Source organism: Podarcis raffonei, chromosome 7 (assembly GCF_027172205.1).
Source record: "Podarcis raffonei isolate rPodRaf1 chromosome 7, rPodRaf1.pri, whole genome shotgun sequence".
Taxonomy (NCBI): Eukaryota; Metazoa; Chordata; class Lepidosauria; order Squamata; family Lacertidae; genus Podarcis; species Podarcis raffonei.
In genome coordinates, this window is record NC_070608.1 from 42,171,104 (window position 1) to 42,188,463 (window position 17,360).

Genomic DNA, 17,360 nt, shown 5'->3' on the forward strand with positions numbered 1-17,360 from the left:
TTTGGTTCCATCAGTTCCATTTAGCTGGTAACTAGATATTTGCAGCCCACCCCCACCCCGGTTTTTAAGCCTCATGCACACATCATCCATTTTTAATTTGTGGCTATGGATTGTAACTGATGAACTTCTGCCTTGGCACCTTTCCCTCTGGCTCCCCAAGAATATGCAAGATTGGTGTAAAGGTTGTGTTGCTGGTGCAATGCCATAATTCATGGGATTGATCTAGGCCTAGGACTTTAACCTTGCATAGTGATTAAGCTAGAACCCTGTATCAGGATGAGGCTCCAGTTCCAACATGTTCTGTCTCTTCTTAGTTCATTAAAGTTGTAGATGATGGTGCAACTTGCCTCAGACTCCGTTTTTTATATTTATTGAGGAAATGATTATTGGGTGGGGGAAGAGCTGGACAGCATGTTTTGGAGTCCACTTTAGTGATACTCATTTCACTTCATTTGTTTATAGAAAACAGATGAAAACGTGGAGGTAATACTGCTGGGTAACAAGTGTGATAAGGAGACCGAACGTGTCATTCCAAAAAACAGAGGGAAAAAGGTAAGGCATTTATCACATTGTTTCACCTCTTCTTCTTTTTTAAACAAAATATATAATATAAACCAGGGGTTGTCAACCTGGTCCCTACCACCAATTAGTGGGCGTTTCAGGATTCTAGGTGGGCAGTAGGGGGTTCTACGGCACAAGCTGAACCCTCCTTCCATCGAGCACTGGTGGGCAGTAAGGAAATTTTACCATCAAGAAAGATGCATTAGTGGGCGGTAGGTATAAAAAGGTTGACTACCCCTGATATAGTTTGACCAAACTGCGGGAGGCAGTGGAGGACAGAGGTGCCTGGCATTCTCTGGTCCATGGGGTCACGAAGAGTCGGACACGACTAAACGACTAAACAACAACAACAACAAACCCCTGATATAAACATATAAAATACAATATCTGTAAGAAGGGCAGATTTTTCAAGTGGTATCTCAATATAAGAGTTCCCTTTTAAGAAGAATGCATTATTTGCATATTTTGCATCAGTCTCTTGCATCTGGAATACGCAAATATTACAGTTTTTACTTGATCTATACAAGTAAATACAGGCCTCCTACAGAAGGTGAGCAAACTGCATGCTTTTTTGGAACCGTTTGTGGTTAGTCAACTAAAAGCTATCGTGATGAATATTCAACCAGGGGGCAGTGTTGGTGTATCGCATTTTCTGGCTTCTAAATAGTTCAATGCCTTTTTCAATTGTATGGTTAACAGAATAACTTTGTGTTAATGGAACAATCCATTACCATTTCTCATTCCTTTCTAGATTTTGTTTGCTCTTCCATTCCTTTGTCACAATATAGGAAATAATTCTGATTTCTCTCCATTTGGTGAAATTTTCCTAGGGAGCAGAACAGCCAATGTTACCTGCTTTCATCAAGTAGTATCATGTAGTATTTGCTCTGCTAATAAATTAGTAGCATTTTCTCATATATAACTGTGAACATTGAGCAAGCTCACTATTATCCTTAGAGCAGGGGTTTTCAACCAGTGTGCCATGGCAACACTGGCCTCTGTCCCTCTTTCCTTCCCTCCCTCCTCTAATGCTCTCTTGTGTCTCTGCCTCCCAAAGGCTTGCACAGATCTTTGTTGCAGCAGCCCTGGCTACAAGCTCCCCAGACAAATGGCACCTCTGGGGCTGGCCAAGGGGTGCTGGTTGCCAGGAGCTAAGGCAGCCTTGGAGTAAGCAATCAAGCGGGCGAGGGAGCCCAGACAGCCAGTCCACCAGCCCTTGCTGTTGGAAATGGACAGACAAGTGGGGAGGCTGGGCAGGCAGGCAGGTGCTGCGCTGGCCTTGCTGTGCCTGCTGTGTGCAAGGCCTGCCTGGGAGCTGAGAGCCTGGTGCTGAAGAGGAGCCTTTCTGCCATGCAAGCCTGGCAGTGCCCGCTGCTGCCATTGCTGCCTCCCAAGGTGATTAAGGTGCTGGCCTCAGGTTCACCTTTGGCCAGTCTCCATCGGGCCACTAAGGCTGAGAGCATCCTCTTCCCAGGCCCCTGTGGGGCACTGTGAGGAGGCACTTCTCTTTGGGGCAGCTTAGCCCTACAGCATCGGGTGTCTCCAGACCATTCAGAAGGCCTGACTGTAATCCTAAGCACCTTTTTAACCAAGATGTAAGGCAGTGGTTTTCAACCAATGTACTGTGGCAGCCTGGGGTGCCTTGAATGATGGTCAGCAGTGCTGTGGGCAACACTGGCCTCTGTCCCTCTTTCATTCCCTCCCTCCGCTGATGCCCTCTTGTATCTCTGCCTCCCCAAGGCTTGCACAGCTGTTTATTGCAGCAGTCCTGGCTACAAGCTCCCCAGGCGAATGGTGCCTCTGGGAGACACCTCTCTTTGGGGTGGGGGGGTGGGGCAGCTCAGAGACCAGGGATGGCAGCAGTGGCTGCCTGGAGGACTCCCACCCAAGGAGAGGGGGGAGGAGAGGAGGCTGAGGGAAGACTCCACAAGGGAGGGTGTTTGAAAAAGAGCGAGAGGCTCCCAGCTCTGCAGGCAAGGGGTGCCATAACTGGGCTCTTGAGCCTCACAAGCATGCCACAGAAATAATGTAGTTGGTCAAGGGAGCCGTGGACTCAAAAAGGTTGAAAACCTCTTCCTTAGAGGACTCTAAAGCTAGAATGTATGAAAAATCCTTCATTGGTCTTTGGGGGTACACAAATGAACTTTGGTCTTGTCCTGAGCAGAGTGATTTAAGTCATTATTGAAATCACTAAGCAAATAGATAAATTTTAATTATTTGATTTGAATCAAATTTCCCATACTAATTGGTTGATCTAATTACAAAAAAAAAATCCGCTCAGATCCCAAGATAACTTATCCTAAGATAAGTTAAGGAAGCTCACAAAGGGGGAAAGCTTTCTATCTCCACCCTAGCTACCCACCTGTAGCTCCCTCCCTTTTCGCCGTGCCTGCCCACATGGCACCTGCAAAAAGTATTAGTAAATATTCCCACCGTGTTCAGTGGAATCTGGACATGCTCAATGTAGGAGAGGCTGATTAAATTGTGTTCGCTGAGCCCGTATTTTATACAGTCTGTATATGATGTTTGTTTGTTAATGTGAGGTGTGATATGCCTAATAAAGGATTTTGAATTGAATAGGAGAGGCTGAGCCAGTGCAAACAGGACCTGAGCAGGAATGCAAAGTCTCTCGTGTACTGTGATTTTTGGAGGGAATATTTACTAAGACTTTTTGCGCATGCCATAGTAGGGCACCCAGTTGGAGATCCCTGGCTTTTGTCTATGACTTCCCTGTTTGGAACAGTGTTGAATGTGATCTAAACCAAGATTGAAGCCCATTTCTTTTGAAAAATCATCATATAAGCTCTAAGTACAGGTTCTAAAAGAGCCTTACACATTTCCTTAATTAAAATTATGAGATGTTCTGACATATGTTGTGTGGGTGGTAGAAATATTAAAGGCTAGAAAAATGTGCTATTTTTCAGTCAGAAACAGCTAGGCAACATTTTTCAGCTTTAAAACTCATGCCTTTATGTAGTTATCCATTTCAATTTATGTCCTGCCTGTTTTCTGTTTGTATTGTTGTTTGTTTGAATATAATAGTTACATCTTTATTAACCTTTATGTGGCACTTTATATGGGGAAGTTTTGAAATCCTGTTTGCCTGTACAGAAACCTTACCATTTTTATTACTATTTGTAACATCCCACCCCCCTTTCTTCATATAGCTGTTTTATTTATTTGGACCATTTTGTCCCCGCTCTTCAGCTCCAAATGCTTCTGGAGAGTAAAAAGGACGACTCTGGGGTTGCGGCGCTCATCTTGCTTTATTGGCCAAGGGAGCCAGCATACAGCTTCTGGGTCATGTCGCCAGCATGACTAAGCCACTTCTGGCGAACCAGAGCAGCGCACGGAAACGCCGTTTACCTTCCCGCCGGAGTGGTACCCCTTTATCTACTTGCACTTTGATGTGCTTTCGAACTGCTAGGTTGGCAGGAGCTGGGACCGAGCAACGGGAGCTCACCCCGTCGCAGGGATTTGAACCGCCGACCTTCTGATTGGCAAGTCCTAGGCTCTGTGGTTTCTGGGGACGCGGGTGGCGCTGTGGGTAAAAGCCTCAGCGCCTAGGGCTTGCCGATCGAAAGGTCGGCGGTTCGAATCCCTGTGGCGGGGTGCGCTCCCGCTGCTCGGTCCCAGCGCCTGCCAACCTAGCAGTTCGAAAGCACCCCCGGGTGCAAGTAGATAAATAGGGACCGCTTACTGGCGGGAAGGTAAACGGCGTTTCCGTGTGCTGCGCTGGCTCGCCAGATGCAGCTTTGTCATGCTGGCCACGTGACCCGGAAGTGTCTCCGGACAGCGCTGGCCCCCGGCCTCTTGAGTGAGATGGGCACACAACCCCAGAGTCTGTCAAGACTGGCCCGTACGGGCAGGGGTACCTTTACCTTTACCTTTAGGCTCTGTGGTTTAACCCACAGCGCCACCTGCGTCCCTTTTTCTGAAGAGTAGCTGACAGTAAAAATAAAAAAATAAAATAAACTAGATACCGTATAGAACATTAAAAGGAGCAGAACATTAAAATAGGAGTTTCATACTTTCTTAGCTCTGGTTTTATTCTGTATTTTAAAAGGTATTAAGCCAAACATCTAAATAGATACAATTTATTTCCTTGGCACTGGAAGGGGATGGCACCAACAGGGGAGCCTCTCTGGGGGAGAGTGTTCTAATGATGGAGTGCTACACCAGAAAGTGTTGGATATCCTCATCCTTCTCTCTTCTTCAAATACAGATGACCCTCAGAGAATAGCCTCAGAAAAGGATCTGGGCTTGTATTCAGTGAAGTCGACCCATTTATGCAAGGACTTCTGCTTGCACAATGGAATCTCTCCTTCTGCTCTCCTCTTCCTGAGCTTGCCCCACCCCCCCATCACCACCACAAAAAAGTCCGCTCTGGATGGATAAGGGAACCCCCCAGAACAGGTTGGTGGAGCATGGCAGGAGGAAAAGAATTATAAGTTGCATTGCACAGTGGAAGTCCTTGCAGAAATGGGACCACTTTGTTGGGTACAACCCCGTGTGCTTTCAGATATTTACTGAGATTAACAAATAATGGTCTTCATATTAGTGCTTTGCTGTGTTTTCAATTAGATTACTGTACTCAGTTTTAAAATGTTTAATTGACTTAAAGAGTGCCCATGCTTATTCAGGCAGCAATTATTTGTTTAAAAGTTTCTTTCAACTACTACTGCTGCTGCTACTTATTACTATTATTATTAAATCATGTTATAGCCTGTCCTTCTTCCCAAAGGACCCTGGGGGGCTTTCTTACCATATGACCACTGTTTCTAGATTGGGAGCACCATTTTAACAGGCACTTCATGCCCCCTTTCCTTGGTTTAGGAAGGAATGCCTTTAACTGAGCAATGGGGGACCTTCTTTCCACAAAGAACTGCGTTTCCTCAAGGATAATGTTTGTGCTTGGGTGGGTCCAGAATCACACCCTGCAACCTTCATTCTCTGAAGATCACCACACACACATGCGCACTCACACACACATACACACCTCTTCCCCCCCCCCCAACAAACATGCTCCTTGACTATGGCCCATCAAGAGCCGCCAAGTCAAGGCATCCTAAGTTCTAGCACAAAGAGGGGGGGCAAGGAAGCTGGTTTATTTGGAGCGACCTCAAAGTGCCTTGAGCAGCTTAAAGCAGCACCTCCCCATCTTTTCCTCTCACGTTTCCCAACAGAAGGGCAGGGGAGTAGCTGCTTCATTGCTTTTGGAGAACCAGCTCCACACAAAACAAGCTTCCCTCACTCTCCAGCTTCCATTTATTTGCCAGTTAACTGACAAAAAATAAAAACACTTGCGATTCTTATTATTTTTAATTAACCAGGTTGAAGACCTATGTGAGATTTTTCAGGGACACATCTTTATAAGCCTCTTTTTTACCCCAAGAACACACATTTTTCACCTCAGATTTTCCTGCTAACCATCCCAAAATTTTGGTAGTTAGGATTCAAGCCTTTGTTTTGGATGGGATTCTAAAAATCTTCCTAATGTGATTCATTAAATTATTTATTTCCCCATGGCTTACTTCTATTGGCACGAATAATTCAATCCTTTTCATTTGTTCCTGTAATCAACTATAGAAACCAGTAATTACAGGTGCTCAAAATAGCTATAAATTGTATGCCTCCCTCCCTCCCCCACTAGCCTAGAAGAAAGACATTTTCTAGGGAGCTACACTCATTTCAAGAGAAATTATTAGACTTGCTATTCAAAAAGGCATGCATGCTCTTTTCTTTCTCAATTTATTTGACCTTTCTTTTCTCCTTTGTAAGATCTCCATGGGGATCATAAGGCCAAACATGCTTGAAAAGCATGTCTGAGAAATGTCACTGCAAAAATGTTCTTAAAGCTTTGTAGAGTCCATACATTGGTGATATTTTATGTTTGAAACAAGGATAACCTAAGATTAGAATGAAATTATTGTTGTATAGTAGAAATATGTTGTTGTTGTTGTCATGGTCATCATTGTTGATTTAGTAATTGCCTTCTAAACGACTGTCTCAAGGCAATTCACACATTAAAACAGTTGAAAACCCCATTAAAAGTTGAAAACAATGTAGACACTCGTGGTTAAGACCCATTTATGTTGTGTTGGGGGAAATAAATAAATGGAAAGTGAGGGAACCAACTGTTTCCCACTCTCCATTTATTTATTTATTTATTTTCTCCACCTGTACACCCAACAGATTTTCCGCACGTATCAAGCTTTGTGAAGGCAGCATGGGGACTCTGACAGCATTCCAGAGCCCAGAGTGTCTGCTATCTGTGCAGTCTTTGAGAATGACAGTGTGTGGGTCATATTGGTTTGAACCCAGCTAATTAAGGAGACTTACTGTAGGTTAAATCTTGCTGTTAAGGAGACTTACCGTAGGTTATTATTATCCAATAAATAATGGGGGGCGGCAGAGGGGAGAGAGAATAGATCATGTCTATGGATATAAAAGCAAACCCCCATTTAGGTGGGCTTATGTTCAAAGGCACCATGCATATATTTGAGATACAACTGAAAACCTCCACCCCACCCCTTTTTGCGACATTTTTTATTCACCTCTGGATTTGGCGCAATGCGCGTGTGCATAGTCATGCACATATTGAACACGGTTAATGGGGGGGTTCCTGTATATTCATTCCCAACCCTAAATAGACTGTGAAATGAGGTCTGTTGATTTCATTCTGTGACAGAGTTTGTAACTGGGATTGTGCAAGCCCCTTTTCAAATTGAGTTTGCTATGAATTGCACTTTCTAGGCATTAGTAGTGTTTGAATTCAGACTCATGTTCCTTTTTTCCCCCCCAGCTTGCTTGGGAATATGGAATACCCTTTTTTGAGACCAGTGCTAAGGACAATATTAACATTGAAGATGCCTTTTTAGTGCTAGCTAAAGAAATATTGAACAAGGTAAGCTCACTGCAACAACTTCTTTTTCTTAGACTGAATCTTGTAAATTAGATGGCCCAGAAATACAAATTCATTCCTGCTCTGTGAATATATTTAGCCTACAAATTGTTGTCTTTACCTTAACAAACAATGTTTTGAAGAAAGAAAATACATGTGATAGAAAGGGAAAGTTTAAACATTCGGATCTACTGACTATGTACCTTCTGACCTATAAGTTTGGGATCAGAAATCTCCAGACGTTGTTGGCTGGGCTCTGGCTCCTGTAGAGACAGACTGGGGCCTTCTTAAAGGGATAGACACAGAGCCCATTCTGCCTGAGGATCCTCACTTTAAGGTTTCTGATCATGTTGACTCAGTCTACAGTCTCTCATCCAGTCCAAAAACAATGACCAGTTCAGACCCATCCAATCTCTCCAATAGTTTGCCTAAAATCTACTTTCCACCCTACCCACCATGATACACCAGTTCCTCTGTCCATACAAATCTATGGTGTGACCACATTTGGAATACGATGTACGGTTCTGGTCTCCTCACCTCAAAAAGGGTACTCCACATTAAAAAATAAATTACCATATAAAACAGCAACATATCTGCTACCACCTGGGACTGATGAAGAGCTATTGGAGCTTTTGAGCTTAAATAATCCAGATGCAACCGTTGGGGAGGAAGCTAGGGGACAACCAAGTCTTTGGTCTTCTATAGCCTCTTCCCCTACCAACAGTGAAGGATAGGGGGCTTTGCCAAGAGGTTTCCCCTGCTATTCCAGTCATCTAGTGAGAAGATGTATAACAAGTGCACTGGAGGTAACCCTAGGGGGTTGTAAGAAGGGGCTGGCACGAGGCCCACTGGATCTGTTGCTCCCCAAGCCCTATATCCTGGGAAAAGGGGCTACTGGAGTGTCATGAGGCTCAGAAACTGAAGACACCCTGTCACCAACCCATTAAGTGTAGAGGGACCTTGGCGAGTGGACACCACCAAAGGCAAGCCAGAAGTCATTCAGATGGACTTCCGAAACCTACTCTCCAAGCTGAAAAAAACTGAATTCCACTGTGGTCAGCATTCATCCCACGTCTGTCATATAGCAGGAATGCAGAGCCTGTGGTCTTCATATGTTGTTGGACTGCAGCTCCCATCATCCCTGATCACTGGCCACGCAAGCTAGGGCTGATGGGAGCTGAAGTTTAAGGAAACAAGCCAGGATCAGAAACCATACTTTGAAGTTGACTTGTTTCCCTAAACTACAGTTTGTCTGAGCTCAGATGTAGCAATAAATCCATTAGTTTAAATTGGAAGTGAAAGCTGCTATTTTTTTTGTCAGGAGGGGATTGAGAGCTGCTGGGCCCAAGGTTCGTTCATGTAAGACAAAACTATAAGTTAGCATTATGCCCAAAGGAGGCCATAGTGTCCACAAAAGCTGGCAGTTCTTTGTGTCTCATGGAAAACAGTGTTAATTTGAAAGTGTGGCTTCTGTTGTTAGGAATAGCTGAACTACCTGGAATGGGTATGTTTTTATACGTGAAATTGAAAATAAATGAAAAACGGAGTAGCTGAACTATGCATTTCTACAACTTTCAGGAATACTGTCCACCCCCTTCCTAAGTATACATTTAAGAAATTTGTGTCATGCACATTCTCTTACATAATATGTGTTTTGACAGCATCTAGAATCCTGAATTGACTTCAGCATCTGGGAAAGATACTGAGCTGTCTGACTCATCTCACATACTTTCACATTGTCAGGAGACTGAGTCTTGTTCTTCTGACATTGAAGTGCTATTGGTGAATTAAATTCCTTAACCTTAGCATAATGCATTTTGCTATTGTTTCTATTTTTAAAAAAGAAAGACTACGGTGAGAGAAATCTAGGAATTCCAGATTGCAGTCAATTCCAAACAGACAGCACTACTTCATACAGTATATAATTTGTGTATGAATACACTGACGCACAATGCAGTGATGGTCACTAGCTTAGAAGTCTTCAAAGGGGGATTAGGCAAAATCATGGATGATAAATCTATCAGCGGCTGCTAGCCATAATTGCTATATGAAATCTTCATGTTCAGAGACAGCATGCCACTCAGCATTAGTTGCTGGGAAACAAATAGCGGGAGAACAAGATTGTCTTCAAGTTCTGCCCAAAGGCATCTGCCTAGTCATATAGGGAACAGCATGCTGATCCAACAGGCTTTTAGTCCTGAGGGTAGCACTGGACTGCAGCACGTGGACAACAGTCTTCAGGCTATCCTGATCCACAGCCTTTCAGGGTTGCTGTAAAGATGTGCTTATCCACTGCTAGAGAAGGTAGCTGAGCTCTGGTCAACCACATGTATACCAGGAAGTCAGAATAGCCCAAGGCCCACTGGCCATGAACATGGATGGACTAGCACAGGCCTGCCTGAACTGGCAGAAACCTTGTTTGTTTGTTTTTACAACCAGTAGAGCATGAGACTTTTAATCCCAGGGCTGTAAGTTCGAGCCCCACATTGGGCAAAAGATTCCTGCATTGCACTAGATGACCCTTGTGATCCCATCCAACTCTACGATTCTGTGATTCTATGAATGGCCACTCTACTATGGAATGCTGTTTTTAAAGTCATGATTATTAATGTTATTCATAACTGTTTCAATTAATATACTCCTTAATATCGTGAAAGTATTTGTAATGCTAACTTCGTTCACACTGGATTAAATTCTGTTATTCTTTTCCCTCAGAATTCCTGTGCATCCCTTGACTTAGATGTAGTGGACCTATATGAAAAAACACAAAAGAGAAGTTGCTGCAAGCTGTGATGAGCAGTTTTGTATTCTTTCTGATCATGTTATCTATTTTGTACATACCAACACTTGAACTTTAATATTTTCTTCTCCCTTCAATGATATACAAAATACCCAGTTGTTACTGGTATTAACAAAGCAACAGCACTGCCTGTCCACTAACATTTTATTTAACTGCCTGTTACAAATGTTCAAAACAAACAAAACTATGATTTGCACAGGGGGACTGTAAAGTATTATGCAAATACAAGCATAAGAAGTATCTGTGTGAAAGTGTTGGTTGTTTATACAGGAAATTTATGAAGTAGAAAGGTGGACGCAGTGGGGTGAAACTCAGCTGAACAGATCTAGTTACAGGTAGGTAGCCGTGTTGGTCTGCTGTTGTCGAAACAAAATTTAAAAAAATCCTTCCATTAGCACCTTAGAGACCAACTAAGTTAGTTATTGGTATGAGCTTTCATGTGCATGCACACTTCTTCAGATACACTGAAACAGAAGTCACCAGATCCTTATATATAGTGAGAGGGTGGGGAGGGGTATTACTCAGAAGGGTGGTGGGAATGGGTGATTGGCTGATAGGTGTGGTAAACCTGCTGACGACTGTTAACGACTGCAATTGGTCTTACAGGAAAAAGCAATGGGTGAGATGGCTAAAAATAGCTTTATGATGTATAATGAGATAAGAATCCAGTTGTCTCTATTCAGACCAGGTCTCTCCATGGTTTTAAGTTTGGTAATAAGTTGGAATTCAGCAACTTCTGATTCCAGTCTATTTCTGAAATTCTTTTGTAATAAGACAGCTACTTTGAGATCTTGTATAGAATGTCCTGGGAGACTGAAGTGTTCTCCTACTGGTTTCTCTGTCTTGTGATTCTTGATATAGATTTGTGTCCATTTATCCTTTGACGTAGGGTTTGGCCATCTGATCGGCGTTCTGTACTGTAAACAGAAGCTCTCAGAGGAACTCTCTGTACTGGACAACTCTTATTAGGAATCACCCAGCTTGGCAAGAGTTCCACAAGGAAAAACAAACCATTTACCACTCTCAACTGGAGTTACTGAAAAAACAGAAAAACAAAAAAACTCTCTAACCTTTCCAACCTACAGGCTACTAATCAAAACAACAAGTTCAACAATATTGTCAATCTCTCACAGCAAACACTCAGCCCAGCTGAGGAATCAGTCCTTTCACATGGACTATCATTCTGCCCTGCCAAATCCCCACACATGATCCTTTTCTGTGGGGACTTGGAAGCATTTTTCTGCCGTTTATGCCTGAAGGAGTACTTTCAACACACACAAGAACAAGACAAAGTAGAACAAACAACATCTTCACAACACAACATCTCTCAACCTACTGGGGAACAACTACCACCCTCCCAACACATTAATGAACAGAACATTGACCACCAACTGCCACCAAAAAAATGTTACACAAAATGGGATTCCACATGGACCCCTCCTGATGGACGCAATACCACACTAGATCTGTACATCGATGGCTTCCACCACAGAATCCAAACGGATGTGACCAGAAAACACCATTGCTTACAACAAAATCTAAACCATGCTGAAAGGAGAGCCATAGATAATCTCAGGAACAACCCAGACATTATAATTAAAGAGGCGGACAAGGGTGGAGCTGTCGTCATCATGAACAAAACTGATTACATCTAGGAGGCTCACAGACAACTTTCCAATACTGCCTTTTACATAAAATTGGACTCAGACCCCACACAAGAATACAAAAAAGAACGGAACAAGATTGTTAAGGAGCTACCCCCACACATCCAAAAACAGATCCTCACAAACACACCAGCAGAACTTCGACCAGGAACTTTCTATCTTCTACCTAAAATACACAAACCAGGAAATCCAGGACGCCCCATCATCTCAGGTATTGGCACTATTACTGTGGGTGTTTCCGGTTATATGGACTCTGTTCTGAAACCATATGCCCTCAGTGCTCCCAACTATGTATGTGACACCACAGATTTTCTGAGGAAAATACAATCTTTGAATAATCTTCCTAACAATACTATACTAGCCACTATGGATGTGGAATCTCTGTATACCAACATCCCACACATATAAGGAACACCATTTCAGATAAAATCGCAGTGGACTTTGCTACCAAACTCTGCCATTTTGTCCTTACAAACAACGACTTCAAATTTGGTGATGACCTGTTCCTCCAGATCAGCGGCACAGCAATGAGCACTCGCATGGCCCCACAGTATGCCAAAATCCTCATGGCAGATTTAGAACAACGTTTCCTAAATGCCTACCCATTCAAACCTCTCTTGTACGTGCGATACATTGATGATATTTTTATTATCTGGACACATGGTCAACAGACCCTGGACACCTTCCACCAGACATTCAATGACTTTCACCCCACAATCAACCTAACAATGAACCAATCTATGCAAGAAATACATTTTTTGAACACTACTAAAAAAATACAGGATGGGCGTATAGACACCACCTTATACCGTAAATCAACTGACCGACAAACATATTTACATGCTTCTAGCTACCATCCCAAACATACCAAACAATCCATTGTATATAGCCAGACCCTATGTTACAGCCGCATCTGTTCCAACTTTACAGAGACTCTAACCTAAGATATCTACAGCAAACCTTTTTAGAACTAAAATATCTGCCTGATGAAGTTAAACAACAGATCAACAGAGACAGACTGATACCCAGAGAGAACCTGCTGTAAGACAGACAGATCTGATATCAGGAATCACAAGACAGAGAAACCAGTAAGAGAACACTTCAATCTGACAGAAAATTCTATACAAGATCTCAAAGTAGCTGTCTTATTACAAAAGAATTTCAGAAATAGACTGGAAAGAGAAGTTGCTGAATTCCAACTTATTACCAAACTTAAAACCATGGAGAGACCTGGTCTGAATAGAGACAACTGGATTCTTATTTCATTATACATCATAAAGCTATTTTTGGCCATGTCACCCCTTGCTTTTCCCTGTAAGACCAACTGTAGTCGTTAACAGGTGTCAACAGGTTTACCACACCTATTGGCCAATCACCCATTCCCACCACCCTTCTGAGTAATACCCCTCCCCAGCCTCTCACTATATATAAGGGTCTGGTGACTTCTGTTTCAGTGTATCTGAAGAAGTGTGCATGCACACAAAAGCTCATACCAAGAACAAACTTAGTTGGTCTCTAAGGTGCTACTGGAAGGAATTTTTTTATTCAGCTGAAAAGAGTTCATGTAATAGGAGTCACTTGACAGTGTTACAAGGAGCAAATGCAGCTTCTGCTGAGATGGTGTGTAGTCTAAAAACAATCCAAATGGAAAAGAGTAGATGGACTGTCTAACACATCATTCTGCTGGTTGTGTAGTTTAGCTCAATTTCATTTTAGTTATTTTTATGTTTTTCTTAGATCAAACAATTTCTTCCCCAAATTTCCCAACTTCTGAATTACCCCTCTCTACCCTTCTCCAACCTAGCAGTTCGAAAGCACATCAAAATGCAAGTAGATAAATAGGTACCGCTCCGGCGGGAAGGTAAACGGCGTTTCCGTGCGCTGCTCTGGTTCGCGAGAAGTGTCTTAGTCATGCTGGCCACATGACCCAGAAGCTGTACGCCGGCTCCCTTGCCCAATAAAGCGAGATGAGTGCCGCAACCCCAGAGTCGGCCATGACTGGACCTAATGGTTTACCTTTACCTTTACCCTTCTCTAAGCTGCTCAGGAATCTCTGGGTCTTTTAAAGAGGCTATACTGAAACAAGAAAGAATAACTGGCTAATAATAAACACCCTCCCCTGTTCCTCAGCCAGTGTGGTGTAGTGATTATTAAACTAGGGCAGGGGTAGGCAACCTGAGGCCCGGGGGTCAATCGCCTTCTCAATCCGGCCTGCAGACAATCCGGGAATCAGTGTGTTTTTACATGAGTAGAATGTGTCCTTTTATTTAAAATGCATCTCTGGGTTATTTGTGGGGCGTGCCTGGTGTTTTTACATAGTAGAATGTGTGTTTTTATTTAAAATGCATCTCTGGGTTATTGGTGCGGCATAGGAATCCGTTCATTCCCCCCCATACAGTCCAGCCCCCCCACAAGGTCTGAGGGACGGTGGACCGGCCCATGGCTGAAAAAGGTTGCTGACCCCGGGACTAGGGCCTAGAAGACCGGGGTTCAAATCCCCACCCAGCCATGGAGCTCACTGGGTGACCTTGCACCAGTCACTGCCTCTTTGTCTAACTTTCTTCACAGGGTTGTTGAGGGGATTAAATGAGGAGGGGGATAACCATGTACACCACCTTGAATCCTGGGAGGAAATGGTGGGACATAAATGCAATAAATAAATACTTTATCAAGGTAGCAAGAAGCTCCAGGCTCTGGTGTGAGTCATTGCTAAGCTCAAGCGATCCAGTAGCACTTATGACGCAAATTGCTTTTTTTCAACTCCCATCTTGCTTGGGGCTAATCATACAACCACCCTGGATAAGGAAAGAAACTGTTATCATTGCCACAAAAAAATGTTATTTTGCAAACAATAAGATACCTCTACTGATATGCAAATCAGAGGTTGTAAAACCGTTACAGAAATTGAGGGACAAAGTCTCAGTTTACAGCTTGAGCTGCATCCAAGATTCCTAGCTGCCAATCGTATGCTTTCAAGAGACAAGACATCAGTTTTTAGTATTTGGGTCCAATTCCAGTGTAACCTTTTCCTTACAGAGGAAAAACATTACTGATTTGAAACCGATACGAATTTTGCAGGAAAGATCTGTGAGCCTGAGCAGGTAGAAATCTAAACTCCTACTAATGTCGCCTCCACCACAAAAAAAGTATAATATTTGCTTTCTATGTATGGTTCCTGTGAACATAGTACACTTTCCCAGCAGTGTGCCTAGTATAGTTGTCAAACGCTCATTATATTTAAGGATTCTTCCAGGACATCATTATCCCATTCAATGCCATCAGTTTACTTTCTTTTGGAGCAATGCCAACAGAACTGGCTGAAGTTGTTTTGTCACTATAATTGAGGCATATTTCTCTTTCTGTCATACACATATATCTTACAATAGGCAGTATAGCATCTGTTTCCATCGGAGAAAGACCGGTCCTAATGACAATCAGCCAATCCATGGGAGAGAGTACAAGAGAAGAGACAGAGAACAGAGAAAGAACAAAACATACAAAGGGAACAGAAGAAAAGACACACACATCCCTCTGTGCAGGAAGTCTAAGGCTGGTCCACCACTGCTTCCTGCCAGCAACACAGCTCGGATAGATGGATGGAGCAGCTGAACTGCCCCAAATCAAAACTGCTAGGAAGGGGAAGGCATATTCCACCACCGAGAGCTCTGCTTCTACACCAATTACAGGCAGAATCAATGAGCAAGCAAACCTGTCTGTTGTCATCATCACTGTTGTGCTACACTCATCCTCTTAATGCCATATAACATTGCAGGTGGGCAATGAAAGGAGAGGCAGATTAGATGCTAACAGAAGGATTGGGGTGGAAGATAGGCTGGTAGGCCTAGCTGTGATGCATGTGTGTGTTTCTGCACACGAACAATAGAGCACAACCATGGCACAGGAGACCCTTTGCTTTTTTGGTGCCCCCAGCAGCTACTTGTGCTGCCCTATGGTAAAGCCAGGCCTGAGTGACAAAGAACTCCACTGAAGGTTAGGAATAGCCCTATGGTTGTGCAGCATGGTCCTACCTATATTTCATAAGAGAGATTTTAAGGGTTACCACTGGGTAACACGTCCAACCACTTCCATTTAGCTTCAACTTATTAAGTCAAAGGAGGCACCGAAAGAAGGAAGTGTTGCAGTTGTAGTAATGGGTGACTTAAGTTGCCCTTACAACGACAGGGTAAATGTGTATTCTGGTCATGACCAAGAGGTTTCTTGATACCTTAAATAACTGTGCCCAAGAACAGCTGATCATGGAACCAATGTCAGGGAAGGTGACCAAGTGATCATGGTGCTATTTGGTTCATCTTATGTGTAAGTGGACAATTGTCAGCAGAGTCACATTGGACTTCTGAAGAACAACATTCTAAAAAACGAGGAGAGTGTGAAAAATAAAGTCAAGAGAGTCAAATCTCTCCAGAGGTCTGGGGGTTGTTCAAAACCACAGAAACAAAGGCTCAGGTAGCCTATAGAGTGTAGGATTTAGGTTTTCAAAAACAGGGATCATTGAGTCCTAAAGCATCTAGCAGGGTCTAATCCAATCCATAATCCAGTCTTCATTTTGGAACCAAGTCTAAACTTGGAGATCTGGAGATTTAGCCCCCCCCCCCCTAGCCATGAATCTCACTGTGTGATTTTTGGCCAGGCACTGTCTCTCAGCCTAACCTACCTCACAGGGTTCTTGTGAAGATAAAATGGGGGGAGATTGGAGAACCATGTACACCACCTGGGATATAAATGTAATAAATAAAACAAAATAAGATGCAGCCTCATTTTTTATAGTTTCCCTTAGTTTGTTTTCCTTGTTGCCGTTGTCCTCGCTCCCCCCTTTTGTGTAACATTTCATCTAATGGAGAGTTTTGGAGAACTCAGAACGTTGCTCGCTGTCTTGTGACATTTTGGTTGATCCAAATAATAGTATTAATCAGTGGCGGCGGCAGCAGACAAAAAATGGGGGGGGGGGCACAAAAGGGGAAAAGCTTATTTCTAGATAGTGGTTTATGTGTGCCATATGTCGAGATCGCTAAGAGAAATAACAGTATATATACGTTAATCCAGCAAGGGAGTGGGGGGGCGGGGGCGAGAGCTCCTTGTTGCCACCGCCCATGGTATTAACCCAACTGTAGGTTAATCCCACGGACATATCGATCTGGCGGCAGCCCGCGTCACCTTCGCCATGTTTATTCTGAATCCCATTCTTTCCAACGGGGTTTACTTCGAGTAAGCGGCTTGGAGCTTCTGTTTTTCCACGCGTTTACTTGGGCAGCAGCTGCTTCCGCCGATTTCCTAACTGCAGGGCGCCTGAGCGGCCGGACGGGGGAGCGAGAGCGACAGCGTTTGCGCCCGTCTCCTCCCGCGCCCGGCGCTGCTCTCTCTCTCTGTCTCCACGCCCCCAGGAGGGAGCGCCTGGGCTGCCCTTTTCCCGGGG

At 43.6% G+C, this 17,360-nt stretch overlaps 1 protein-coding gene across 1 annotated transcript in view; it reads left to right on the forward strand.

Annotated features, from left to right (window-relative positions):
* The window catches only part of LOC128417512 (ras-related protein Rab-10-like), a 36,610-nt gene extending 26,105 nt beyond the window's left edge, over positions 1–10,505 (forward strand). Inside the window, exons 4-6 of the mRNA XM_053396276.1 lie at positions 463–552; positions 7,367–7,468; positions 10,181–10,505. Coding sequence (XP_053252251.1) covers positions 463–552; positions 7,367–7,468; positions 10,181–10,258 — 270 coding nt within the window. The 3' untranslated portion in view covers positions 10,259–10,505. The remainder of the gene's footprint in view (positions 1–462; positions 553–7,366; positions 7,469–10,180) is intronic.
* Positions 10,506–17,360: the final 6,855 nt, after the last annotated feature.